Consider the following 26,279-nt stretch of genomic DNA (forward strand, 5'->3'; position numbering starts at 1 on the left):
TGCTGAGCAGTGATCCAGTAACAAGAGCGCTCAGGCAGATGAGGGAACACTGGTGAAGACCACAAAAACCCCCCACCAAGGCATTTGTACACTGCACAAGAGAATTTATTTCAATACAACCGAGTAATTACACAACAGTCACCCAGTAGCATTAGAGCCGATTTACACTTCAGGTAAAGGGACAGATTCTCCTGGTACAATGCAGTACAACATGGCCAACATTAGTGCAGGCAGCAGGGCACGTGGTCTACCGTTCGTTACATGGAGACGTGTATTGTGTAACGGCCACATCACCTACAGGAGAGAAAGGAAAACCGGTTCTTATTCATACTACACAGGCGGACATTCGAATTCAGTTCATATGATCCTTGTCCTTAATTGCATATTGGTCATTTCTATCCAACCCTCTCCCTCATCTTCCATGACGGTTTCGGAAGATAACAGGACTGGTTCTTACTGGGCTGGTAGTAGTCGTAGATCTTCACCACAGCTGGCTTCAGGTTCTGCACTGCTATGTCCTGCTGGATAACCAGAGTGTAGGTCTTGGTCTCTCCCTTCTTCAGCTGGGGAAAAGGGAGACCGATGCAGTCACCATACAAAATGATGGGACAAACACCATGGTAACGGTGGCCTCCGACACACACTGTTCATCTTACAAGCAAGTTGATCTGGCGAAAGCCTGTTCTTACCCCGTTCAGGTAGATGACTACGTTTCTCTCCGTTGGATCCACGCGTTTTACAGTGCCTTTCACCTGTAGACACAGGTTCTTTGTGAGCAGACCAGCTAATGCATGATGGGTATTTTCAGTGAGGTCAAAGTTACCTCTGTAGAGCCAGCTACTGGCATCAGTGACCCCTCAACCAGACTGAAGCCAGACAGCAGCTTGACCTCGATGACCACCATGTCCGTCTCAGTCCTGTTACCGTTATACCTGAAAGGTGAATTAAAGCAAAGTCACAGGGTTACATGGACAGACTTTATACATCCAAAGCCATCCTTTCCTCTTGTGCTCTAGTAGAGCTCACCTGACAGTCACAGTGACCCCCACAGACAGGTTTGGGGCACTGCAGTTTGAGCTTGTGTTGACCGCGATACTGAAGGAGGAGAAGTCATTGGGAGGCAGGATGTTGTAGTGCTGGGTGAACTGGAGGAGAAATACAAGTACCCCAGAGTCATTTTTACACCCAAGAAGCTCTTCAAGCATCTCTACACCAAGGGGCACCAGACTGACCTGCACAAACACACAGCCTTGGCCTGATGCCCTGACGTTGTACACCCCAGTCACTTCCTGCAGCTGGATCTGCTGGTACAGCAGTCTGTTGCTCTGGTTCACCGTGAACTGGGTCTTCGAGCCGAGGGGTGACGTCACAGTCACCGCAATGGTGCCTGTTGTACTGTAGGTGGCAGTGCTGTATTTTGCCAGAGCCTGAAGAGCCACTACAGTGTCCTGGGCAGAGAAAAGGGATTCAAAACAGGAGGCATTTCTTCTAGGGTATGGTTTTACACTGATGTCATCCAACAAACAAGAAGGACTAGAGTTCAAGCCCTTTTGTACTGCTAGGCATCAGCATTGACCCCAGTATTCGCGTTCATTGGTATCTTGCTCCAACCTACTGTACTGGCTAGGATGCATCCCATGAGGAAATGAAAGCACATTTAGCCAATTACAAGTCAAGTACCTTACACACGTGCTCAGGGCAGCGGTGGCTATGGCGCTCTGGATAAGAGCATCCGCAAGAATTAAAAGGTGGCTGTTGAGGTGTAAACATCTCGAGAAACTGAATCAAGCGAGCCAACTATTAGCAGAGCCAAAGATCATACTCACGCCGGGCTACAAAGTGACAATATTTGAGCTGGCGGTGCGAAGGGGGGGCACTACCTGCGTAGACGCGAAACCGCCAAAGGCGTTCTGCTGCTGGCCCAGCCAGCGGACGATGCTGGCACTGTAGCCCAGCTCAAACTGGGGCAGCAGGGGTCCAGAGAGCACAGCCAAGAGCACGTAGGAGGTCGTCTCCACGTCCAGAGAGTCCGTCACCGTCCCAACACGTCCACTGCCCCAGTGCCGCCCATCCACTGAAGGAGACAGAAAAGCACCGAGCCCACTCGGCCAAGATTCTCCGGTAAATACCAGCCAACCATCACCATAATTGCTCTGTATTTATGGACACATGCAGCCTCCAAAACACGCCAGTTCTCAGCCAGATACCAACATCCAGTGAAGGTCAAATTGGGCAAGTCTGACCTGTCACTACGGCTCGCTGGTTCAGGCGGGAGAGCAGGGTTCCTCTCATCACCTGGTCTCCAGCTAGTGTGAAGGTGTAGGAGAGGAGGGCGATGGCATAGGTGGAGTTCACCTGTGCAGAGATGTTCCTCAGGCAGTCCAAACCCTTGGAAACCATGGGGTCCTACCATGGCAAACACAGTAAGGCATGTTCACACAGACTACTAGAGGGAACCGTTTGAGGAAGGGGAGCACTCACTGTCCTCTGGGTGCCCAACTCCAGTAGAGCAGCTGTGACGTACGCCGAGAGGGTCACCTCATCGTTCACTCCACCCTGGGTAAGAGCGCAAAGTCAGCCAGCCGGCTCACAGGAGTGCTGCACCACACATCTGCTGCACTGCAGAGTCCTGACCTGCATGTCCACATGGATGAGGTTGCCCACTGAGGCAAAACAGCCGTTTAGCTGCTGCTTGTTGCCCAGCCAAGTCTTGGCCTGATCGATGACCGTCTGATCGATAAAGATGTATTGCTTTGCGCTTTCGAAAGACTTCATCACGAACGCAGTGAGCCTGAGTACACAGACACCAGGGAGCTTCTGATTTTTATATTCATTCATTTCAATAAGAGCCATCCATAACACGGCCAGGGGTCTGGTGTCATTTGAGAGCTGTACAGGAACCATCTGGTTTGTGCGAGACTGACCAGGTGTTGCCCGAGTTGTCGGAGGTCCCAAAGGCACTGTACGATCCATCCTCATGCTTGTAGGTCAGCTCTCTCTGGTAGCCTGCATCAGTCATGGGGAGAAACAGGCTGCTCGGCTCATGCTGCCAAAAGGTCCAGAATAAACTGCAGAAAATCAAACCACCCCAGCAGGTATCCTGCACACAGTCTGGGAGCCACTGGTGTGTGCCCTCACCACTCAGCAGGAAGGAGGTGGCTTTGCTCCTGATGGCGGGCGTCAGCTGGCCGCTGCTCTCCAAGTACCCCAGGATGAAGATGTCGGGGGCAAAGAGCAGCATGTTCTGTTCACCGCAGCCGTACGGCATGGCCAGCAGGTTGTCCAGGTTCTGCAGCGCATGGCCCATCAGATCTCCTGCAGAGAGAGTCACCAGAATTGTGCGTGTCCATACGCAAGACCTTGTTCAATTCCAAATGAATGGGTGTGTAGCTGCAAGTGTCCTCACCCAGCACAGAGACAAAGGCAGTGGGGGAACCCTGCACAATCACTTTAGGCAACTTCAGTGTAACATTTCTCTCCACAACACCTAGAGGATGGGAAAAGGGCCATCAGAGAGACATCATCTCACTCACCAACCCAAGTGAGAACATTGTTGGACTACAGACCTGCAGGACAGAGGAGCTCATTGTAAGCGTTGGATTGTTTGGTGCCCTCTGCCTGTCAGAGGAAGAAGTAGTATGCAGTCAGAACCACCAGAACAAAACCCTTTAGTCTGCTCAGTATCCTTCTGTCAAGTTAACAGTGAACAACCCCACCCATCACAGTACAGACTACCTGGAACCACACAAAAAAAAGGGGGGTTTGGTGTGCAAGATATATACACACACACACACCCATCCGACTGAGGAGAATAGCCACCCAACCAAGTTTGGTATTCATATCGTTCCAGCAGTGTTCAAATGCTCAGAAGCGTACAGCTACTGGCAGACTCCAGTAAGGGGAGTTGTGGTTACTGGGGCTCTTCAGGGTGGAGGAGACCCCAATGGAACTCACCTCCACCAGCAGGGTCTGAACCACCGTGTCCATACGTCCTTTCTCCGGCACACCGGTCACCCGATTCCCACACAGTGCAGATGTCTGTACTGCTTCTGCAGTCACTGTGAAGACCACCTCACCTACAATACACCCCCCCAAATTGGGCATTGGAAACGTCAAGCTACTTAATGAAATGCATAATTGTACATCCAGAAAGAGCAGTAACGCTACTCAACACATTTTTGCAAGTTGGAATGTGCCTTCTGAGAAGGCTGCAATAGTGGAACACAAATGAAGAGCATTACTGCTAGACAGCTGTTGCCGCCAACCTCAGCAATTCCACATTCCAATCCGCTTCTTAAATATGTGGATAAAAATACATGTCCAGTCTTCCAATTTCAGCTGACGTCAGACTTACCCAACACGGAGGGCGTGACGACCCACGTGAAGGTCCAGCCGTCGTCAGCACAGAGGCAGTGTGTGTAAATGCAGCTCTTGCAGGGTTGGACTGAGAACTGATTTGAGGATGCCAGCATCACTTGTACCTTTAAACACACATGCAGTGCGTCAGAGCCCAGCACTGTACAACTGCCCCTGCATTCCATGTGGCTCACAGGTACTTCCAGCACAAAACCTCCACACACGAGCCATAAGTGGGGACTCACTGCTCAGTGAACAGTCAAGTAGGAATTACCGTGGGGATAATCAGCTCCTCTGTCCCATAGGGGGATGGAGACACTGGGACCACTTACCATGATGCAGGAGGGGAGGTAGTTGAAGACTGTGGCCTTGAGCGTGAACACCTCTCCACGGACGATGGAGTAGGGCAGGGTCAGGCTCACGAAGAAAGGCTGGAAGGCCGTGAGGTCGACTTTTGGGGCCACGCCAAACCCGACCGGAGATGTACAAAATGCGCCTCCCTCCCACGTGGTGATGGTGTCTGGGACGGTCTCGTTGACCCTAGTAAACCCAGACGTCCTGGTGAGGAGAAGGAAAACTGGTCAGACGAGGCCACTGCATTTGGTGGCAACAGGTTTGAGCCACAGCCCAGGTGTACCCACCCCACATAAACAAGGTCCCAGATCCAAGTCTCTGGGAAGTATCTGCGGACCGTGGCGGCTGGTGGGTTTTGGTCTGAGGGAGTCTCACCAGAGCCTACAGGAAGTTCTTTGGCAAAGGCTACGTTTTCAACTGTTGAGAGAATATTTCTTCAATATCGGATACAATATGCATTTCTTCACTCAAAAGGACTTCATGCCACTTACAGCCAAATTGCCACAAAGTCCTGCAGTCAAAGGGCTTTCTTAGGTCAACATTGGTAATGGTCTTGATTCCAGCATCCTGAGAAAAGGGAACAGTGTTTCAAACAACAGCATATATCAACTACAAACCCTGGGTGCCAAAACTATTTCTTACTTTGAAGACATGGTACACATCAACGTTCCCATTGTATGGACCAGGGAAGGCGAGTCTTGCATTTAATAGAGGCTTTGGCAGGCGAGGTGGCATCTCAGAGCAAGGGTAGAAGTCTTCAGTGCCATCTGGGTATCCAGACAACTTGTAGACAGGGAGCAGCTTAAAGACCTAGGATGACATGAGATGCGAGAGTCAGCCATAGGACTCGATGAGCGTTTAACAGCTGCACAACTGTGCAAAATATGAGCCGAGCAAGAGAAAGCATTTGATCCAAGTATTGGTGGGCTGCTGCTGAATTGGAGTTCAACCCTGATCAGGTTAATGCGGGTTCTGGAGAACATCTGCACAAGTGTTGGATCAGAGCTCTGCAGGTGGGTGGCTCAGCTGGAACAGACCTGAGCACCCTGGAGCTTTAGGGCTTCGGTATGAACGTACAGATTCAACGCTGAGCTCCTTGTCCGGGCTGAGCAGCAACAGGCTCCGATCGATGGCCCTCACGGAGCACAGCGAGCCTGGGCGAGCCTTCAGCATCAACTCCACAGAACTCCCGGGCAGCTCCACAGGAGAAGAGAAATTCAGAGACACCTGGGAGACCATGAGAGACTAGTGAGAACCTCAAGCTACACTGTAAATGGATACAGCTTCTTATGAAGTGGAGACCAGCCACGGCAACATTTTACTTCACAAGACCACTAGAACATTGTGACATTCTGACCTCGTTAGCCAGACACAGCTCAACGGGGAAGTCCATGCTGTCGGCTACCACCTCCCCTCTCGGGAGCATGGCGTACACCACTACCTGGACGAGCGGAGACAGAGCACGCACATCCTGGAGGGGCACCACCACTCCTCCTCGGTTCTCTGTTACACACACACAGGACAGTTAGAACACAGCACCTAGAGCAGAAAGGGCATCAGTCCTGGAGCTTCAGAGCCCTCCAGAGTTTCCCAGGCCCAACTTGAGCCCTTTTGTTTCGTCATCTTTCAAATCAAAACGGAAGAATCAGGTGTGCACATCCAACAGTTACAATTGAGCTCTACATCCATTTCAACAGGATGAGGCCGTGTTGTGGCTACAGTGCAAGTGTGCATGGACCTCTCTCTGGTTGTACAGCCACAGAGATGCTTCCTGTCTGCACCATCCTGCCCCGGGACATCACCTGCACACCCAACGGAGATTGTGTTCACAAACGCCTTCCAAAACAGCATGTCCAACAGGACAAGAAATTGGGGGGGCGGGAGTCCAAGTTAAAATCAGATTTCTGGAGACCAATATGCTGCAAGTTTGCAAATGGTGACCTGACAGTAGATCGTACCATGTAGAAGAAATCTAGGGAGAGTTGGGTTGGTTCCAGTGCATTGCCCTGTATGATGTACTGAACCAGTGCTGTAGCATGTCCATTACACCTGAACACCTCCAGCGGGCGCTGCAGTGCCAGGAAACTTCTGCTTTGGGAGTAGAAGGGCTGAACCAACAGGTAAGCAAAGAGGTAGTTTGGTGTTCTCATGTTGGCCATATTTCCAAGTGGTTTCTTTTCCTCAAGATATTGGGCCTATTATGAGGAGAAAGAAAAGGGACACATTTAGAAGGGTCAGACAAGGCAAGACATTGATTATGCTTGTAACACTTACAAGAACCCTTTCCAACAAAAGGCGGACTTCACAGACCTCAAGAGAGACGGATTGTGAACCCCATGAACGCGTGTCTAAGGAGAAGGGGGCGACACCGTTGCCATCGGTAACCAACTTCCAGCTTGCGTTTTTGTTCCCAGCATAATTCACAACCAGATACACCGATTCATTCTTCATAGGAGCGGAGTCTGGACCAGTGGCTTTAATCTAAGACGGATTTAAAAAACACCCCCCACCAAACCAACTGTCTGAAACTTGTGCTACATGTTGACCCCTAAACAGCACACAGTTCACGCCAGGTATTGCAAACCATTAAAAAAAAGGACCAGTAATTACCTTTCCTTTGTAGGTCAACCCAAGCCTGAACGTGTCCGGAGCGTCCACAAAGGTGAGAGTGACGATGTCACTTGTAACAGTAGAGCTTCCAGACCCCGACAGGACCACTCCTGTGGTTGAAACACACACCTCTTTCAAACAAATGTCTGCATTCACTTGGACCATTTTGCAAGTAAAGAAAACCTTTTCAAATATTCAGTCACTTATTTTTAAAGCCATTAAGGGGTCAGAGAGTGGGAAAACCTCACCTGTCCCATATTCCTCCAGTTCAGCATCAACATTAATAATGTCTTCATATCGTGTATCATTCAGTGCAAAGTCACTCAGGTCAACGATGTAGGACCCGCAGCCTGTCCTGTCAGTCTAGAGTAAATATGGACCAGACAGAGTTCAGAAACACTGTAGAACAATTACTGCCCAAGAAAATACCCAAACAGATCGTTCAGGTACCTTTTCCCTCATATGAAATTTCGCCAATGATTCTTCACATTATACCTAGAAGTCTCAGCTTCTGTACTAAACCCATTTTAACACATGGCCACCTCCATGGGGCATAAACTGCTTCACTTGAGGACTACAAAGCAATCTGAGGAAGTCTCAATACTTATGAAGGGAGCTTTCCTTTCTTTTGTACGATTTGCTACTTTTTGGTGGCAAAAGTCTCTTTAAAAACAATGAAGGTTAAATGACTAGACGTTTCTTAGAAGCTTCTCAATACCATCTGCAGGAACAGGTGACCAAGTGGACCAACCTTCATGGTAAAAGTTCTACAGATGTCTGGGAGCTGTGCAGGGCCTGGCACAAACCACCAGTATCCGTAACTTCTGCGGCAGACCACGGCAGTCGCAGACCCCATCACTGGTTTCCCATAAGTATACCTACAGCCAGGGTGGAGGTTGTGGAGTAAGGAATACATAATGTTGCGCCAGGTGGTTCAGTCTCAAGGTTTAAATGGCTCTTACTTTGCACACACTTTGAGCGTGACCTTAGTGTCCAGAACGGTTATGACCGGAGGAAGCTCTATGGTTACTTCAAACTTTGGCAGCACTATGGGGGAGGGGTTTCAAAATATTAAACCCACATCAAACCTTTGCCTTACTTCATTAAAGAATTCTTAAGATGAGCCCCTCAAGACAAGTTAAACATACTGTCCCAAACACTGATCATTAAATCCCAACTGAAAACCGTGCTGCGCCTGACCATATTTCTTGATTTCAAAGTCTTGCGTGATTGGTTCATTCCCCTCATTCCAGGCAGTGATGACATAGAATCCCTCTGCAGCCTCGGGGCTTACGGGATACGACAGATCCAGGAAGCCGCTGGATGTGGACATGTTCAGCCACTGACCAATACGGTTGGAGTTGGGGTCCTACAGACAGCAGCAGCATGCAATGATCCTCAAATATACTATGAGCAAAGAATTTCCATAGCAACCAGGACACAGTTCCAGAATCAGTAAATACATACAGAGTGATGATGCATATTGCACACTTCATACCTGCAGCTCCACTGTTGAGAACTGAGAGAGAGAGAGACACACACACTTCACATCAGTGGCATACACTGCTGCAACAGTCCTTTTATTTTATGGAACAACTTGAAAAACTGCACATTTCACTCCCTTACCATCCCATTGTAGGTGAGGAAGTTGGAATCCAGAGACACTATCCGGATTTTCACTGTAGAGAGAAAGACAGCATCAATACTGCTGACCCTCCAAACACTCAGAAAGAGACCGGTTTAGATCCATGGCTGTCGAGTTCCCCCTGCACCTCCTTTAGGAAACCCCAGTCCAAAACCACCAACAATACCTGTCTGTCCTGGTTTGTACAAGGGTTTGTCTGTTGCAATGATGGTCAGCTGAGCAGGAGGTTTTATGAGGATCTTTGTTGTCCCATTTAGGAATGTAGTTTTCCCTTTTACCTCAAAGACAATGGATGCTTCTGTATCTATGCTTACAGCAGGAACCTGTTTAATGAAGAAAGAAACTAGCAAAGTGAACCCAGAAAACCTCTTCTAATCTGATGTGCAGATACAGAGGGTCTCTGATATTCCTCAATCACCCACATGTGTGCTTGTACAAGCAACTTACACAGAGAACATGTTCAAAAAACAGACCAAAACTACAAAAGGAATGAGAGATGTAAACTGGGATAAAATTGGGACACAAGCCAAGTCAAAAGACCTTTCTAGTAAAGGCTCCATTTTCACATGGGGCTCTGCTTGATTAAAAACCAGTTTCTTTGTGGCTTTAATATGTTGTAGACAGTGAGGGTACAGACCTTAAAGGAAACACACTGGTAGTGGTCTTGGCTTACAACAGTCTGGCTCAGAAGAGTCTTGCTGGTTTGCCCGTGTTCCAGAGTCACATGTAACAATAAGCTTTTTTGGGCGGTGTGGACATGGACACACAGTGTCTCAGTACTGCCCCCTACAGGCTGGGAATTGGCAGTCAACAGGTAAATCCTGAAGGGGAACAGAGATAAAACCAGTTGACATACGGTTGATTAGAAAGACCTAAATCCACACTGCCCATCCATGGAAACCATTAAATAGGCCTCCAATTTTTGTATAGCAACTTGCATAACATCTGTATTATTGTCATCATCCAATTACTCATGAAACCTGGCACAAGTGAAAAATACAGCAAAACTGAGAATTGGGGGGGTTTTTTGTTTTGTTTTTGTGGCATGCATTTTAATCCATCATGTTGGCCCAAAGTAAACAAATAGGCAATCCTATAAATAATACAGACAAATTTAGAGACCTACAGCTTACTTTAAACCAACAAATACTACCACAAATGTAACAAACACAGATATGAGAGAAAGAATAAACACTCATACGTGTCATTAGAGAAAAAGGCAACAGCCCTGTGGAGGAGCAGAAGCACAGTGGCAAACACCACGGAGAGCTGCATCCTGACCGCAACTCCACCACCACCAGACAATCAGACCGCCTGGGAGCTCATGCTATAAATAATAAGCCCCTCCCCTTCACGGGGGAAAAGTCTTTGAGCCCTGCCCTAGCTACTGCGCCACTTATCAAATAACCTATCAGTTCGGTCAAAGTTTGAGTTAATTGGGTTGGAGCATTTAGCGTCACTCTCACAGCCTATCCACGACTGAATTTCTCCTCAATGTTGTCATTCAATGACAAAAAACCCAAATCTACTCAACGAGGTACTGATTAGGCTATCTACTAAACCAAATCTATTTAATGAGGTACTGATGAGGCGATCTCCTAAACCAAATCGGTTTAACGAGCAATGTGCGAGACGGGTGGAGCGCATACTAATATGCACGGAGGCTTCGATGAAACGAGTCGTTTCACCACATGTTGATTTCTGAACTATTTCTGAGTCAAAACAGTAGTATTGTGTTTTTTAAAAATGAATGAATTTGTTTTAGTCAAGGTCTGAAAACATTATCTTTTTTTGTTCTTTTGTTATAAATGTTCTATGTGATAATGTTTGATAGCAGTAGCTCAGTGGTCGAGGTTACTTGTAAATGGAACATTGCTGGTTCACTGCCAAATTGCCTCTGTTGGGCCCCTGAGCAAGGCCCTTAACTCGCCATTGCTCAAGCTGTACTCAGTCATAATTGTAAGTTGCTTTGGATAAAAGTGTCAGCTAAATGTATCTGTTGGCCGTTAGAATTGTTCTTTTTACTCAAACACATACAAAACTAGAGAAAGTGATTATTTTGCAGATTGTTTTGTCAGTTTGTGTGTGTTGTTCTTTTGTTATCCTTTTCAGTTCTTCACTTGTGTTAATAAGAATAACTAGGTAAGGCTCTCTCAGTAAGTGTTTAGAGAATATGGACTAATACAAAGTCGGTTGCTTTGTCATGTCGCTCCTGCGCTGTTACGATTCATTTGTCGAACTTGTTCGGAGTCATGTTTTAATGGTTATGTATTCATACTTAAAAACTCAGAGTAAATTGTTGGCTGATTATAGAAAGGAAATCTTATTCCTTTTTCAACATATTGCATTTCGAACAATTAGTTTGGGCTTTTTAATCCAAGATTGATGTCTAATTACTGTCCATGAGTCCCAGCGGTTCATATTTTAATTTTAAAATGGCCAAATTTTAGCGCTTTAGGACATTTTGTGTTATTCGCATATAAGCTATATCGAATTATTTATATATATATATATATATTATAAATACACACACACACACACACACACACACTAATATTTCATTGGACCATCTTTAGCTTTGATTACGGCACGCATTCGCTGTGGCATCATTTCCACAAGCTGCTGCAAAGTCACAATATTTATTTCTGTCCAAAGTTGCATTAATTTTTCCCCAAGATCTTGTATTGATGATGGGAGATTTGGAGCATTGCGCCAAGTCATCTTGGAATATGCCCGTGCCATCAGGGAAGAAAAAAAATGCATTGATGGAATAACCTGGTCATTCAGTATATTCGGGTAGTCAGCTGACCTCATTCTTTGGGCCCATAACGTTGATGAACCTAGACCTGACCAACTGCAGCAACCCCAGATCATAGCACTGCCCCCACAGGCTTGTACGGTAGGCACTAGGAGTGATGGTGCATCACTTCAGCCGCCTCTCTTCTCACCGTGATGCTCCCATCACTCTGGAACAGGGTAAATCTGGACTCATCAGACCACATGACTTTCTTCCATTGCTCCAGGGTCCAATCTTTATGTTCCCTAGCAAACTGAAGCCGTTTTTGCCGGTCAGAATCACGGACAAGTGGTTTTCTTAAGGCTACGCAGCTGTTTAGTCCCAATGCCTTGAGTTCCCTTTGCATTGTGCATGTGGAAATGCTCTTACTTTCACTATTAAACATGTTTTGCTACGATTTGATTTCACCACACGTTTAAGTGATCGCCGATCACGATCATTCGAGATTTTATTTCGACCGCATTCCTTCCTCGAAGATGATGTTTCCCCACTGTCCTTCCACTTTTTAACAATGCGTTGGACAGCTCTTAACCCGATTTGCTTAGTTTCAGCAATCTCCTTAGAGGTTTTCTCTGCTTGATGCATGCCATGAATTTGACCCTTCTGAAACAGATTAGCATCTTTTCCACGACCACAGGATGTGTCTTTTGACATGGTTGTTTAACAAATGAGAAGCTACTCACTGCATCAGTTAGGGTTAAATAGCTTGCTGCCAGCTGAAACATACTCACCCATGTAGTAATTATCCAATGGGAGACTCTTACCTATTTGGCCAGGCAGTGTGGGTGTGGGTGGGTGTATTGCACAATTTTGGTAAATATAGAATATGATGTAAGGTGACATGATGTTTTAATATTTGTTGATCTCCTTAATTTTAGTTGTGATGTGGGATAATATGTTTGTATTTTGTGGAGTCACGTTTTGTTCCCGCCATGAGAGTTTCCTGTTTCTATGAAATTGTGATGTAGAATTTTATGGCAGGGTTTAACTAGGTGTGGAAATTGTAGTTTATCACGAATTGTACTGCTGAAGTGGTTTATGCACATATGTGATGGTGTCCACGTTAAATGTCTGTGAAGCCCTTTGTGCTTGAAACTCACAACCAGACTTTCTGCTCATTATATTTAATCTTATGGTTCTTAAATTGTATTAATAAACCTGTAGTTTGTCCTGGCACTGGTGGTGTTGCTTTTTTAAAAGGCCTAAAGTGGTACCTGTTAAATGTATAAATAACCATACATCTCTGTGCTTTGCTCTAAAAACATTTCTGCTTTTGGTAAGTTGTCCTAATGTTGCCTCATTTCGTCCCTCCACAGCCGCTTTCTCTGCCAGTATTTCAGACCACTGTGCACAAGGACTTGCTAGCATTCATAAGCAAGATTCAAAATATGATGCAGTAAGTCTGACGCAGCTATCTACATACATGTCAATATTTCCAAACGTATCTGCAGACCTTTGGAAGGAATTTACCCGCAGTGTTAGTGTAGACCAACAGACCATATGCAAATCATTTCTGAAGTATTTTTAGGCTCCATTTCCACTGCAAGTGTTGGACAGACTGCTCTTAAAGGTACACGTCATTATGGAGCGACGACACACTACGTCAGAGATCTGCGGCGACAGGTTCAGAAGAGACGTCGCAGCGCGTGTATCCAGTGACGTCCTTGTTCTCCACGTGCTGTGTGGGACGTAAGCTGATTCCTTACTGTTTATTCTAGTGAAGAGTACATGTTAAGACATTGGCAAGGTTTGGTTCACTTATTACTGAGAACTGACTGTTGTAAACCCGTTACGGGAGCCTACTGAGTTGCTAATTCTACACTGTTATTATTCTGCACTAATCACGTCACTTCTCACTAGCAATGTTGTAAAGCCATACTAGTGTGGAGTGAAGTGCTAGTTGGGATGTGCGCGATATATATGACGTGTTAGTTGGCGTAGAAGTGTTCAGCTCTACGTCCAGCTCGTTCTAGAACCTCGCATGTAATAATAGAGGAGCACTAGTGCTTCCCCCCTAGAGAGCGCTGTTGGACCACCTCAGTACGGTATATTCATATTGTACAGGAAATGAACTGAATGTATTACTGTAGACGAGTGCCTAGTATTCATAAAGAGGCAATGATTATTGGAATGTTTTTCTGTTCCAGACCATACGTCACTCTTCATTCTCCATACCTCAAATGCACAGCCAGCTGCCTGTAATGTACAAGCCTGAGTCCGTATATTAATGTACCAGTGAACATGCTGGTGTGTGAATGAGCCTGAGGTGTTGCATTGTTCAATATCACCACTAACATTCCAGTGGTCTGACGGACACTTCAAAGGAGGACAAATCACGCCTTAGGACCTGCCTTGCTCTACAGTCCACTTACCTCTATTGAACAGTAAGGAAAGCCTATTTTAGTTTAGTGATTTGTACTCAAAACTAGCAGAGAACACAACATTAATGATAGTACACACACACACACACACGAATCTGAAGAAATATCAGATCAGGTTTGAGAGTTTTAATGACCACAGAACAGACAAAAGGTGAGGTCCGTCCCCCCCCCTCCATAGCGAACAAGGCTCTTGGGAGGAGAATTTGAAAACACAAAGGTGAACAGCTGATAGCAATTCCAGCCCCCTGCTACCACCAGTCTGTGCTGAACATTGGGAATAAGTGAGACCGTCGAGTCTAGGGGATCTGTAGACCAGAGTTGCAAGACAATAGATTGTGAACATGTGATGAACCAGTCTCAGTATAGAGGAGAAACAAACACACAAAGAACAACAAAAGCCTTCTACAGGTGTTGCCAACCACTACAGCGTTGTCCTAGTTCAACAAGTGCCACAACCACCACCTAAATGTATACATAGAGCAAAGGCCAAACGCACTGCAGAGTCTGTTTGGCTAGTGTTCCCTTCACATTTTACACACCATTGTTGAACAGAAACCAAGCAGAGACAGCAGTGTTGGCAACACATTTTATTTAAGAAAGCAGGATTATTTTGAAAAGAACCAAGAACAGGTTCAGCATCATTTTTGCTGAACAGCATTAGCCTGAGCCCTAGTGCTTGACCATCCCACTGAACTGGGTAGGAAGCAATTGGGGTTTACTGTGATGGTAGTAGGAGTGACCAGGCAAGTCCTGAGTGAAGCTGTAGCTGGTTGAACCACTGGACACACTTGATGGGGAACCAGTGTAGGATAAGTGCACGTCAGAGGATTGCTGGTCCACATTAAAATCCACAGCAGATGCTGGTTGGCTTACACCTGCCTGCATCACAGCATTCTGTCCCCAGCCACTAGAGCAAGTGCCAAGATGCCCTTTGGACAACCCATACATGCTGGATGGGGTCTGACTTGCTGGGTTGTACTGGTTGAAGGTTACAATGTGGGATCCAGTTTGGGGAGGATTTGGGACCCCCTTCTGGGACTGATCAGTGTGCAATGCAGTCTGCTGGCTCAATGTCTGCCCTGTGCTCCCAACCGGAGAATGGGGGGGGACCCATGGGGGCTGCCTTGTTGTGCAGCACCACTGGCAGACTGTTGGCTAGTAAAGACATTCGAACTCACACTGGAGCCTTGCATCTGGGACTGGCCAGTCTGGGATGCAAATTGTTGGCTTGATGTCTGCCATCTACTTGCAACCCGAGAAGGAACAGTCCCATGAGAGCTTCCGTGTGCTTCATCTTTGACTGGCTGTCCGCTAGTTGAGGTCACACAAGAACTCACACTCGAACCCTCCAGCTGGGTCTGGGCAGTCTGTACTGAAGGCTGGTCAGGGCTAGATGGCTGCCATGTGCCTGCACCCATGGAATACAAAAGGTCCATAGTAGGTGCTCGTTTGTGGAGCATGTCTGCCAGACTGCTGGCTAGAGGACTGCCACATGCTTGCACCCTGCACAGGCCCAAGTCCATAATAACTGCTGCTTTTTTGTGTAGCATAACCAGCTCCCTGTTGGCTGGTGGAGCCCAAGCCAGAACTTGCACTCTGGGCTGGCAGAAACGCATAGTAACTGCTTTTTTGTGGAACATCACTGCCAGTCTGCCGTCTCCACGTCTGCCATCTACTCGAAACCCGAGAAGGAACGGCCCCACGTTGTTGCGCATCCTTGACCGGCTGTCGGCCAGTAGTGGTTACACCTGAACTCCCGCTGGCGCTGTGGCTAGCCAAAGAAAAGAGTCTGGATTTCAGCTGTGTGTAGCTTTGAGATTGAGGGAAGGGAACATGAGGAGGTTGGAGCTTCTTCGAAGGATGGTATGTTGGGTGGCCTGAGGATGGGGCCCTGTAGTCTCCCTGATGGGTGGGAGCAGATTGAACAGACACAGCGTGCGTCCTTGAACCAGTATACTGACTCGGGAAACCTTGAGCACTGGATACAGAGTCCAAGCTGCCAGCAGACCCCTGATGCCAGACACCTTGTTGAAAAAGGCTACTGGAAGTCTGGGGGGTGCCAAGGGCACGATTAGCACTCTGCCCCTGAAACTGAGTTTCACCACTACCAGAAGAGTCCTGCAGTTGGGGTTGGGTTACAAGTCTAGGAAGTTGCTGGCCACCTTGGAACACAGACTGGTAATACCCAGCAGAGCCACTTGCAGTCTGAGCACTTGAATCCATTTGACTTCTGGAAGCACTCCTTGACCATCCACCCGGAGTCTGACCGGGTTCCGGGCCTTGCCGAGGAAACACAGAGCTACTTTGCTTGGATGCAACACTGGAAGGAGAGCCCTCCATCTTGGTCAGATAAGGTAGGTAGTCGACTTCTTGGGGCTGAGCCACAGAAGCTGATGTCGCTACACCATACCAGTGTGGTGCAGATCTTTTGTTCCACACTTCAAGGGGATGAACAGAGCAGAGAGATTGCTTAAATTCCTGAACATGGACACAAAGCATCACTAGCTGTAGCTTGATCTGAACACTTTCTTACCACCAAGCCCCTCTGCATCTCTCAGCAGAAATACAACAGGGAGGAGTAACCAAAGCCTACAAGACAAAAGGAAATTTAAACACGAAAATAATCTGCAGTCTTAAACATGCACAAGGTAACACCACACGACTACCTTCTGCGCCACCACATTGTGCCACTAGACAGGGGACACCCCAATACCCAGCTTCATACACCAACCCTTCTCCCTGAGAGAAGCAGACAGACACAAGCTCCCTTCCTGTCTGCATTCCTTTTAAGCCTCTCATTAAAGTTAGCTGATAAGAATCACCAGTTCAAACTCTTTACAGCTGTTACCTAACCAATTAAAGGAACCTACGAGCGAGTAACAAGAGCTAGAAATACTTGGAGATATAGTAAGCATATCAGTAATATTGCTGTAGTCCCAGAGGCTGCATTAATTGTACAGGCCTTAATGTTCATTTCTGGTTTGTTTGTTTCCTTCTCACATGGATGGAATTGAGTTTGGCTGTTTGTTTGTCAAACATTCAAATCCAGCAAATATCCATTTCACACTTTATTTTTGTTTGGAGCCATTGCTATTCCTTTTATACATGTAGTCTTGAAGTTTAGATGTAGGCTGGAGTTGTGAGGAATACAAAAGCATCTTTCAGACTCAATTATGATTAAAATTCTAACATGGAGGTTGATTCTCAAAATGTCCTGACATCCTTTTCAGATAAAATTGTATTTTGCCTTTCCATGAAAATGTATTACACTGACCTTATCAATGTCAAATGAACATGTTTACTCCCTTTAAACAGACACAGCGTGGACGCTTCTCCGTGTTTATCTCTCTTTAAAGTGAGAAGTGCACTGTGTATTTTACAGGACCTGATAGAGATCTGGTGGGGGGGGGGGGGATGATGTACTGTACAGTTCCGAGTTTGTGGTGGTCCATGCAGAATCCAACAATGTTAGTTGGATATGATGGTGAACATTGTTTTGATATTTAGTTACATTAGAAATCCCACATGAAGTCTAATGCGTCAGTCAGTCATTGTAGTGATGCATGTGAACATGTAGAGTAGCAGCAGGTTTAATTTATTGTATATTCATATATCCTGTGTAGCTGTACCTGTATGATAAATGGCTTTAGTGTCAACTAAACCACTGAGAAGGAGATTAGTAGATGGAACAGGACAGAAGTGGAGGTCCTTGATGCACACCCAAGTGTACCTGGTCACAATATCTGGACTCGTCTTCTTACAAATCCATAGATTTCTGAGCATTAGTATACTTTGTCCCTCAATTCTCTCCTCATGAGAGAGTGAATTCCCTGTGACCCTCCCCACCAATGTTCAATTTATGACTAGTCTTGCTCTGAATGGCAAGTTATGCTGAGCAGTGATCCAGTAACAAGAGCGCTCAGGCAGATGAGGGAACACTGGTGAAGACCACAAAAACCCCCCACCAAGGCATTTGTACACTGCACAAGAGAATTTATTTCAATACAACCGAGTAATTACACAACAGTCACCCAGTAGCATTAGAGCCGATTTACACTTCAGGTAAAGGGACAGATTCTCCTGGTACAATGCAGTACAACATGGCCAACATTAGTGCAGGCAGCAGGGCACGTGGTCTACCGTTCGTTACATGGAGACGTGTATTGTGTAACGGCCACATCACCTACAGGAGAGAAAGGAAAACCGGTTCTTATTCATACTACACAGGCGGACATTCGAATTCAGTTCATATGATCCTTGTCCTTAATTGCATATTGGTCATTTCTATCCAACCCTCTCCCTCATCTTCCATGACGGTTTCGGAAGATAACAGGACTGGTTCTTACTGGGCTGGTAGTAGTCGTAGATCTTCACCACAGCTGGCTTCAGGTTCTGCACTGCTATGTCCTGCTGGATAACCAGAGTGTAGGTCTTGGTCTCTCCCTTCTTCAGCTGGGGAAAAGGGAGACCGATGCAGTCACCATACAAAATGATGGGACAAACACCATGGTAACGGTGGCCTCCGACACACACTGTTCATCTTACAAGCAAGTTGATCTGGCGAAAGCCTGTTCTTACCCCGTTCAGGTAGATGACTACGTTTCTCTCCGTTGGATCCACGCGTTTTACAGTGCCTTTCACCTGTAGACACAGGTTCTTTGTGAGCAGACCAGCTAATGCATGATGGGTATTTTCAGTGAGGTCAAAATTACCTCTGTAGAGCCAGCTACTGGCATCAGTGACCCCTCAACCAGACTGAAGCCAGACAGCAGCTTGACCTCGATGACCACCATGTCCGTCTCAGTCCTGTTACCGTTATACCTGAAAGGTGAATTAAAGCAAAGTCACAGGGTTACATGGACAGACTTTATACATCCAAAGCCATCCTTTCCTCTTGTGCTCTAGTAGAGCTCACCTGACAGTCACAGTGACCCCCACAGACAGGTTTGGGGCACTGCAGTTTGAGCTTGTGTTGACCGCGATACTGAAGGAGGAGAAGTCATTGGGAGGCGGGATGTTGTAGTGCTGGGTGAACTGGAGGAGAAATACAAGTACCCCAGAGTCATTTTTACACCCAAGAAGCTCTTCAAGCATCTCTACACCAAGGGGCACCAGACTGACCTGCACAAACACACAGCCTTGGCCTGATGCCCTGACGTTGTACACCCCAGTCACTTCCTGCAGCTGGATCTGCTGGTACAGCAGTCTGTTGCTCTGGTTCACCGTGAACTGGGTCTTCGAGCCGAGGGGTGACGTCACAGTCACCGCAATGGTGCCTGTTGTACTGTAGGTGGCAGTGCTGTATTTTGCCAGAGCCTGAAGAGCCACTACAGTGTCCTGGGCAGAGAAAAGGGATTCAAAACAGGAGGCATTTCTTCTAGGGTATGGTTTTACACTGATGTCATCCAACAAACAAGAAGGACTAGAGTTCAAGCCCTTTTGTACTGCTAGGCATCAGCATTGACCCCAGTATTCGCGTTCATTGGTATCTTGCTCCAACCTACTGTACTGGCTAGGATGCATCCCATGAGGAAATGAAAGCACATTTAGCCAATTACAAGTCAAGTACCTTACACACGTGCTCAGGGCAGCGGTGGCTATGGCGCTCTGGATAAGAGCATCCGCAAGAATTAAAAGGTGGCTGTTGAGGTGTAAACATCTCGAGAAACTGAATCAAGCGAGCCAACTATTAGCAGAGCCAAAGATCATACTCACGCCGGGCTACAAAGTGACAATATTTGAGCTGGCGGTGCGAAGGGGGGGCACTACCTGCGTAGACGCGAAACCGCCAAAGGCGTTCTGCTGCTGGCCCAGCCAGCGGACGATGCTGGCACTGTAGCCCAGCTCAAACTGGGGCAGCAGGGGTCCAGAGAGCACAGCCAAGAGCACGTAGGAGGTCGTCTCCACGTCCAGAGAGTCCGTCACCGTCCCAACACGTCCACTGCCCCAGTGCCGCCCATCCACTGAAGGAGACAGAAAAGCACCGAGCCCACTCGGCCAAGATTCTCCGGTAAATACCAGCCAACCATCACCATAATTGCTCTGTATTTATGGACACATGCAGCCTCCAAAACACGCCAGTTCTCAGCCAGATACCAACATCCAGTGAAGGTCAAATTGGGCAAGTCTGACCTGTCACTACGGCTCGCTGGTTCAGGCGGGAGAGCAGGGTTCCTCTCATCACCTGGTCTCCAGCTAGTGTGAAGGTGTAGGAGAGGAGGGCGATGGCATAGGTGGAGTTCACCTGTGCAGAGATGTTCCTCAGGCAGTCCAAACCCTTGGAAACCATGGGGTCCTACCATGGCAAACACAGTAAGGCATGTTCACACAGACTACTAGAGGGAACCGTTTGAGGAAGGGGAGCACTCACTGTCCTCTGGGTGCCCAACTCCAGTAGAGCAGCTGTGACGTACGCCGAGAGGGTCACCTCATCGTTCACTCCACCCTGGGTAAGAGCGCAAAGTCAGCCAGCCGGCTCACAGGAGTGCTGCACCACACATCTGCTGCACTGCAGAGTCCTGACCTGCATGTCCACATGGATGAGGTTGCCCACTGAGGCAAAACAGCCGTTTAGCTGCTGCTTGTTGCCCAGCCAAGTCTTGGCCTGATCGATGACCGTCTGATCGATAAAGATGTATTGCTTTGCGCTTTCGAAAGACTTCATCACGAACGCAGTGAGCCTGAGTACACAGACACCAGGGAGCTTCTGATTTTTATATTCATTCATTTCAATAAGAGCCATCCATAACACGGCCAGGGGTCTGGTGTCATTTGAGAGCTGTACAGGAACCATCTGGTTTGTGCGAGACTGACCAGGTGTTGCCCGAGTTGTCGGAGGTCCCAAAGGCACTGTACGATCCATCCTCATGCTTGTAGGTCAGCTCTCTCTGGTAGCCTGCATCAGTCATGGGGAGAAACAGGCTGCTCAGCTCATGCTGCCAAAAGGTCCAGAATAAACTGCAGAAAATCAAACCACCCCCCCAGGTATCCTGCACACAGTCTGGGAGCCACTGGTGTGTGCCCTCACCACTCAGCAGGAAGGAGGTGGCTTTGCTCCTGATGGCGGGCGTCAGCTGGCCGCTGCTCTCCAAGTACCCCAGGATGAAGATGTCGGGGGCAAAGAGCAGCATGTTCTGTTCACCGCAGCCGTACGGCATGGCCAGCAGGTTGTCCAGGTTCTGCAGCGCATGGCCCATCAGATCTCCTGCAGAGAGAGTCACCAGAATTGTGCGTGTCCATACGCAAGACCTTGTTCAATTCCAAATGAATGGGTGTGTAGCTGCAAGTGTCCTCACCCAGCACAGAGACAAAGGCAGTGGGGGAACCCTGCACAATCACTTTAGGCAACTTCAGTGTAACATTTCTCTCCACAACACCTAGAGGATGGGAAAAGGGCCATCAGAGAGACATCATCTCACTCACCAACCCAAGTGAGAACATTGTTGGACTACAGACCTGCAGGACAGAGGAGCTCATTGTAAGCGTTGGATTGTTTGGTGCCCTCTGCCTGTCAGAGGAAGAAGTAGTATGCAGTCAGAACCACCAGAACAAAACCCTTTAGTCTGCTCAGTATCCTTCTGTCAAGTTAACAGTGAACAACCCCACCCATCACAGTACAGACTACCTGGAACCACACAAAAAAAAAGGGGGGTTTGGTGTGCAAGATATATACACACACACACACCCATCCGACTGAGGAGAATAGCCACCCAACCAAGTTTGGTATTCATATCGTTCCAGCAGTGTTCAAATGCTCAGAAGCGTACAGCTACTGGCAGACTCCAGTAAGGGGAGTTGTGGTTACTGGGGCTCTTCAGGGTGGAGGAGACCCCAATGGAACTCACCTCCACCAGCAGGGTCTGAACCACCGTGTCCATACGTCCTTTCTCCGGCACACCGGTCACCCGATTCCCACACAGTGCAGATGTCTGTACTGCTTCTGCAGTCACTGTGAAGACCACCTCACCTACAATACACCCCCCCAAATTGGGCATTGGAAACGTCAAGCTACTTAATGAAATGCATAATTGTACATCCAGAAAGAGCAGTAACGCTACTCAACACATTTTTGCAAGTTGGAATGTGCCTTCTGAGAAGGCTGCAATAGTGGAACACAAATGAAGAGCATTACTGCTAGACAGCTGTTGCCGCCAACCTCAGCAATTCCACATTCCAATCCGCTTCTTAAATATGTGGATAAAAATACATGTCCAGTCTTCCAATTTCAGCTGACGTCAGACTTACCCAACACGGAGGGCGTGACGACCCACGTGAAGGTCCAGCCGTCGTCAGCACAGAGGCAGTGTGTGTAAATGCAGCTCTTGCAGGGTTGGACTGAGAACTGATTTGAGGATGCCAGCATCACTTGTACCTTTAAACACACATGCAGTGCGTCAGAGCCCAGCACTGTACAACTGCCCCTGCATTCCATGTGGCTCACAGGTACTTCCAGCACAAAACCTCCACACACGAGCCATAAGTGGGGACTCACTGCTCAGTGAACAGTCAAGTAGGAATTACCGTGGGGATAATCAGCTCCTCTGTCCCATAGGGGGATGGAGACACTGGGACCACTTACCATGATGCAGGAGGGGAGGTAGTTGAAGACTGTGGCCTTGAGCGTGAACACCTCTCCACGGACGATGGAGTAGGGCAGGGTCAGGCTCACGAAGAAAGGCTGGAAGGCCGTGAGGTCGACTTTTGGGGCCACGCCAAACCCGACCGGAGATGTACAAAATGCGCCTCCCTCCCACGTGGTGATGGTGTCTGGGACGGTCTCGTTGACCCTAGTAAACCCAGACGTCCTGGTGAGGAGAAGGAAAACTGGTCAGACGAGGCCACTGCATTTGGTGGCAACAGGTTTGAGCCACAGCCCAGGTGTACCCACCCCACATAAACAAGGTCCCAGATCCAAGTCTCTGGGAAGTATCTGCGGACCGTGGCGGCTGGTGGGTTTTGGTCTGAGGGAGTCTCACCAGAGCCTACAGGAAGTTCTTTGGCAAAGGCTACGTTTTCAACTGTTGAGAGAATATTTCTTCAATATCGGATACAATATGCATTTCTTCACTCAAAAGGACTTCATGCCACTTACAGCCAAATTGCCACAAAGTCCTGCAGTCAAAGGGCTTTCTTAGGTCAACATTGGTAATGGTCTTGATTCCAGCATCCTGAGAAAAGGGAACAGTGTTTCAAACAACAGCATATATCAACTACAAACCCTGGGTGCCAAAACTATTTCTTACTTTGAAGACATGGTACACATCAACGTTCCCATTGTATGGACCAGGGAAGGCGAGTCTTGCATTTAATAGAGGCTTTGGCAGGCGAGGTGGCATCTCAGAGCAAGGGTAGAAGTCTTCAGTGCCATCTGGGTATCCAGACAACTTGTAGACAGGGAGCAGCTTAAAGACCTAGGATGACATGAGATGCGAGAGTCAGCCATAGGACTCGATGAGCGTTTAACAGCTGCACAACTGTGCAAAATATGAGCCGAGCAAGAGAAAGCATTTGATCCAAGTATTGGTGGGCTGCTGCTGAATTGGAGTTCAACCCTGATCAGGTTAATGCGGGTTCTGGAGAACATCTGCACAAGTGTTGGATCAGAGCTCTGCAGGTGGGTGGCTCAGCTGGAACAGACCTGAGCACCCTGGAGCTTTAGGGCTTCGGTATGAACGTACAGATTCAACGCTGAGCTCCTTGTCCGGGCTGAGCAGCAACAGGCTCCGATCGATGGCCCTCACGGAGCACAGCGAGCCTGGGCGAGCCTTCAGCATCAACTCCACAGAACTCCCGGGCAGCTCCACAGGAGAAGAGAAATTCAGAGACACCTGGGAGACCATGAGAGACTAGTGAGAACCTCAAGCTACACTGTAAATGGATACAGCTTCTTATGAAGTGGAGACCAGCCACGGCAACATTTTACTTCACAAGACCACTAGAACATTGTGACATTCTGACCTCGTTAGCCAGACACAGCTCAACGGGGAAGTCCATGCTGTCGGCTACCACCTCCCCTCTCGGGAGCATGGCGTACACCACTACCTGGACGAGCGGAGACAGAGCACGCACATCCTGGAGGGGCACCACCACTCCTCCTCGGTTCTCTGTTACACACACACAGGACAGTTAGAACACAGCACCTAGAGCAGAAAGGGCATCAGTCCTGGAGCTTCAGAGCCCTCCAGAGTTTCCCAGGCCCAACTTGAGCCCTTTTGTTTCGTCATCTTTCAAATCAAAACGGAAGAATCAGGTGTGCACATCCAACAGTTACAATTGAGCTCTACATCCATTTCAACAGGATGAGGCCGTGTTGTGGCTACAGTGCAAGTGTGCATGGACCTCTCTCTGGTTGTACAGCCACAGAGATGCTTCCTGTCTGCACCATCCTGCCCCGGGACATCACCTGCACACCCAACGGAGATTGTGTTCACAAACGCCTTCCAAAACAGCATGTCCAACAGGACAAGAAATTGGGGGGGCGGGAGTCCAAGTTAAAATCAGATTTCTGGAGACCAATATGCTGCAAGTTTGCAAATGGTGACCTGACAGTAGATCGTACCATGTAGAAGAAATCTAGGGAGAGTTGGGTTGGTTCCAGTGCATTGCCCTGTATGATGTACTGAACCAGTGCTGTAGCATGTCCATTACACCTGAACACCTCCAGCGGGCGCTGCAGTGCCAGGAAACTTCTGCTTTGGGAGTAGAAGGGCTGAACCAACAGGTAAGCAAAGAGGTAGTTTGGTGTTCTCATGTTGGCCATATTTCCAAGTGGTTTCTTTTCCTCAAGATATTGGGCCTATTATGAGGAGAAAGAAAAGGGACACATTTAGAAGGGTCAGACAAGGCAAGACATTGATTATGCTTGTAACACTTACAAGAACCCTTTCCAACAAAAGGCGGACTTCACAGACCTCAAGAGAGACGGATTGTGAACCCCATGAACGCGTGTCTAAGGAGAAGGGGGCGACACCGTTGCCATCGGTAACCAACTTCCAGCTTGCGTTTTTGTTCCCAGCATAATTCACAACCAGATACACCGATTCATTCTTCATAGGAGCGGAGTCTGGACCAGTGGCTTTAATCTAAGACGGATTTAAAAAACACCCCCCACCAAACCAACCGTCTGAAACTTGTGCTACATGTTGACCCCTAAACAGCACACAGTTCACGCCAGGTATTGCAAACCATTAAAAAAAAGGACCAGTAATTACCTTTCCTTTGTAGGTCAACCCAAGCCTGAACGTGTCCGGAGCGTCCACAAAGGTGAGAGTGACGATGTCACTTGTAACAGTAGAGCTTCCAGACCCCGACAGGACCACTCCTGTGGTTGAAACACACACCTCTTTCAAACAAATGTCTGCATTCACTTGGACCATTTTGCAAGTAAAGAAAACCTTTTCAAATATTCAGTCACTTATTTTTAAAGCCATTAAGGGGTCAGAGAGTGGGAAAACCTCACCTGTCCCATATTCCTCCAGTTCAGCATCAACATTAATAATGTCTTCATATCGTGTATCATTCAGTGCAAAGTCACTCAGGTCAACGATGTAGGACCCGCAGCCTGTCCTGTCAGTCTAGAGTAAATATGGACCAGACAGAGTTCAGAAACACTGTAGAACAATTACTGCCCAAGAAAATACCCAAACAGATCGTTCAGGTACCTTTTCCCTCATATGAAATTTCGCCAATGATTCTTCACATTATACCTAGAAGTCTCAGCTTCTGTACTAAACCCATTTTAACACATGGCCACCTCCATGGGGCATAAACTGCTTCACTTGAGGACTACAAAGCAATCTGAGGAAGTCTCAATACTTATGAAGGGAGCTTTCCTTTCTTTTGTACGATTTGCTACTTTTTGGTGGCAAAAGTCTCTTTAAAAACAATGAAGGTTAAATGACTAGACGTTTCTTAGAAGCTTCTCAATACCATCTGCAGGAACAGGTGACCAAGTGGACCAACCTTCATGGTAAAAGTTCTACAGATGTCTGGGAGCTGTGCAGGGCCTGGCGCAAACCACCAGTATCCGTAACTTCTGCGGCAGACCACGGCAGTCGCAGACCCCATCACTGGTTTCCCATAAGTATACCTACAGCCAGGGTGGAGGTTGTGGAGTAAGGAATACATAATGTTGCGC

General features: G+C 47.7%; 4 protein-coding genes and 2 long non-coding RNA genes across 6 annotated transcripts; all 6 read right to left on the reverse strand.

Annotated features, from left to right (window-relative positions):
• Window positions 1-96: 96 nt before the first annotated feature.
• On the reverse strand, window positions 97-4,759 carry LOC145652616 (alpha-2-macroglobulin-like protein 1). Its single transcript, XM_081703545.1, has 17 exons — window positions 4,689-4,759; window positions 4,355-4,481; window positions 3,955-4,076; window positions 3,567-3,618; window positions 3,407-3,487; window positions 3,139-3,315; window positions 2,925-3,006; window positions 2,635-2,791; window positions 2,482-2,556; window positions 2,244-2,406; window positions 1,881-2,074; window positions 1,233-1,448; window positions 1,027-1,145; window positions 824-932; window positions 690-752; window positions 458-563; window positions 97-294 (listed from the first exon to the last, which is right to left on the reverse strand). The coding sequence occupies exons 1-17, from the start codon at window positions 4,689-4,691 to the stop codon at window positions 248-250; spliced, it is 1,893 nt and encodes a 630-aa protein (XP_081559671.1). The 5' UTR covers window positions 4,692-4,759; the 3' UTR covers window positions 97-247.
• Window positions 4,760-7,365: 2,606 nt separating this feature from the next.
• LOC145652617 (uncharacterized) lies at window positions 7,366-8,110 on the reverse strand. The gene is made up of 3 exons (XR_014118890.1): window positions 8,072-8,110; window positions 7,569-7,683; window positions 7,366-7,430 (listed from the first exon to the last, which is right to left on the reverse strand). It is a non-coding gene; the product is annotated as an uncharacterized LOC145652617 (long non-coding RNA).
• A 168-nt stretch (window positions 8,111-8,278) lies between these two features.
• Window positions 8,279-10,240, reverse strand: LOC145652703 (alpha-2-macroglobulin-like). The gene is made up of 7 exons (XM_081703826.1): window positions 10,167-10,240; window positions 9,603-9,786; window positions 9,132-9,288; window positions 8,947-8,999; window positions 8,819-8,839; window positions 8,521-8,689; window positions 8,279-8,367 (listed from the first exon to the last, which is right to left on the reverse strand). The coding sequence occupies exons 1-7, from the start codon at window positions 10,238-10,240 to the stop codon at window positions 8,279-8,281; spliced, it is 747 nt and encodes a 248-aa protein (XP_081559952.1).
• Window positions 10,241-14,379: 4,139 nt separating this feature from the next.
• LOC145652641 (uncharacterized) lies at window positions 14,380-16,892 on the reverse strand. The gene is made up of 3 exons (XM_081703600.1): window positions 16,810-16,892; window positions 16,677-16,732; window positions 14,380-16,581 (listed from the first exon to the last, which is right to left on the reverse strand). Exons 1-3 carry the CDS (start codon window positions 16,824-16,826, stop codon window positions 15,533-15,535), a joined length of 1,122 nt encoding a protein of 373 aa, XP_081559726.1. The 5' UTR covers window positions 16,827-16,892; the 3' UTR covers window positions 14,380-15,532.
• A 1,236-nt stretch (window positions 16,893-18,128) lies between these two features.
• On the reverse strand, window positions 18,129-22,792 carry LOC145652614 (alpha-2-macroglobulin-like protein 1). Its single transcript, XM_081703544.1, has 17 exons — window positions 22,722-22,792; window positions 22,388-22,514; window positions 21,988-22,109; window positions 21,599-21,650; window positions 21,439-21,519; window positions 21,171-21,347; window positions 20,957-21,038; window positions 20,667-20,823; window positions 20,514-20,588; window positions 20,276-20,438; window positions 19,913-20,106; window positions 19,265-19,480; window positions 19,059-19,177; window positions 18,856-18,964; window positions 18,722-18,784; window positions 18,490-18,595; window positions 18,129-18,326 (listed from the first exon to the last, which is right to left on the reverse strand). Exons 1-17 carry the CDS (start codon window positions 22,722-22,724, stop codon window positions 18,280-18,282), a joined length of 1,893 nt encoding a protein of 630 aa, XP_081559670.1. The 5' UTR covers window positions 22,725-22,792; the 3' UTR covers window positions 18,129-18,279.
• A 2,606-nt stretch (window positions 22,793-25,398) lies between these two features.
• On the reverse strand, window positions 25,399-26,225 carry LOC145652615 (uncharacterized). The gene is made up of 3 exons (XR_014118889.1): window positions 26,105-26,225; window positions 25,602-25,716; window positions 25,399-25,463 (listed from the first exon to the last, which is right to left on the reverse strand). It is a non-coding gene; the product is annotated as an uncharacterized LOC145652615 (long non-coding RNA).
• Between the last annotated feature and the right edge of the window lie 54 nt (window positions 26,226-26,279).

Source organism: Electrophorus electricus, chromosome 20 (assembly GCF_041902795.1).
Source record: "Electrophorus electricus isolate QZ-2024a chromosome 20, ASM4190279v1, whole genome shotgun sequence".
Taxonomy (NCBI): domain Eukaryota; kingdom Metazoa; phylum Chordata; class Actinopteri; order Gymnotiformes; family Gymnotidae; genus Electrophorus; species Electrophorus electricus.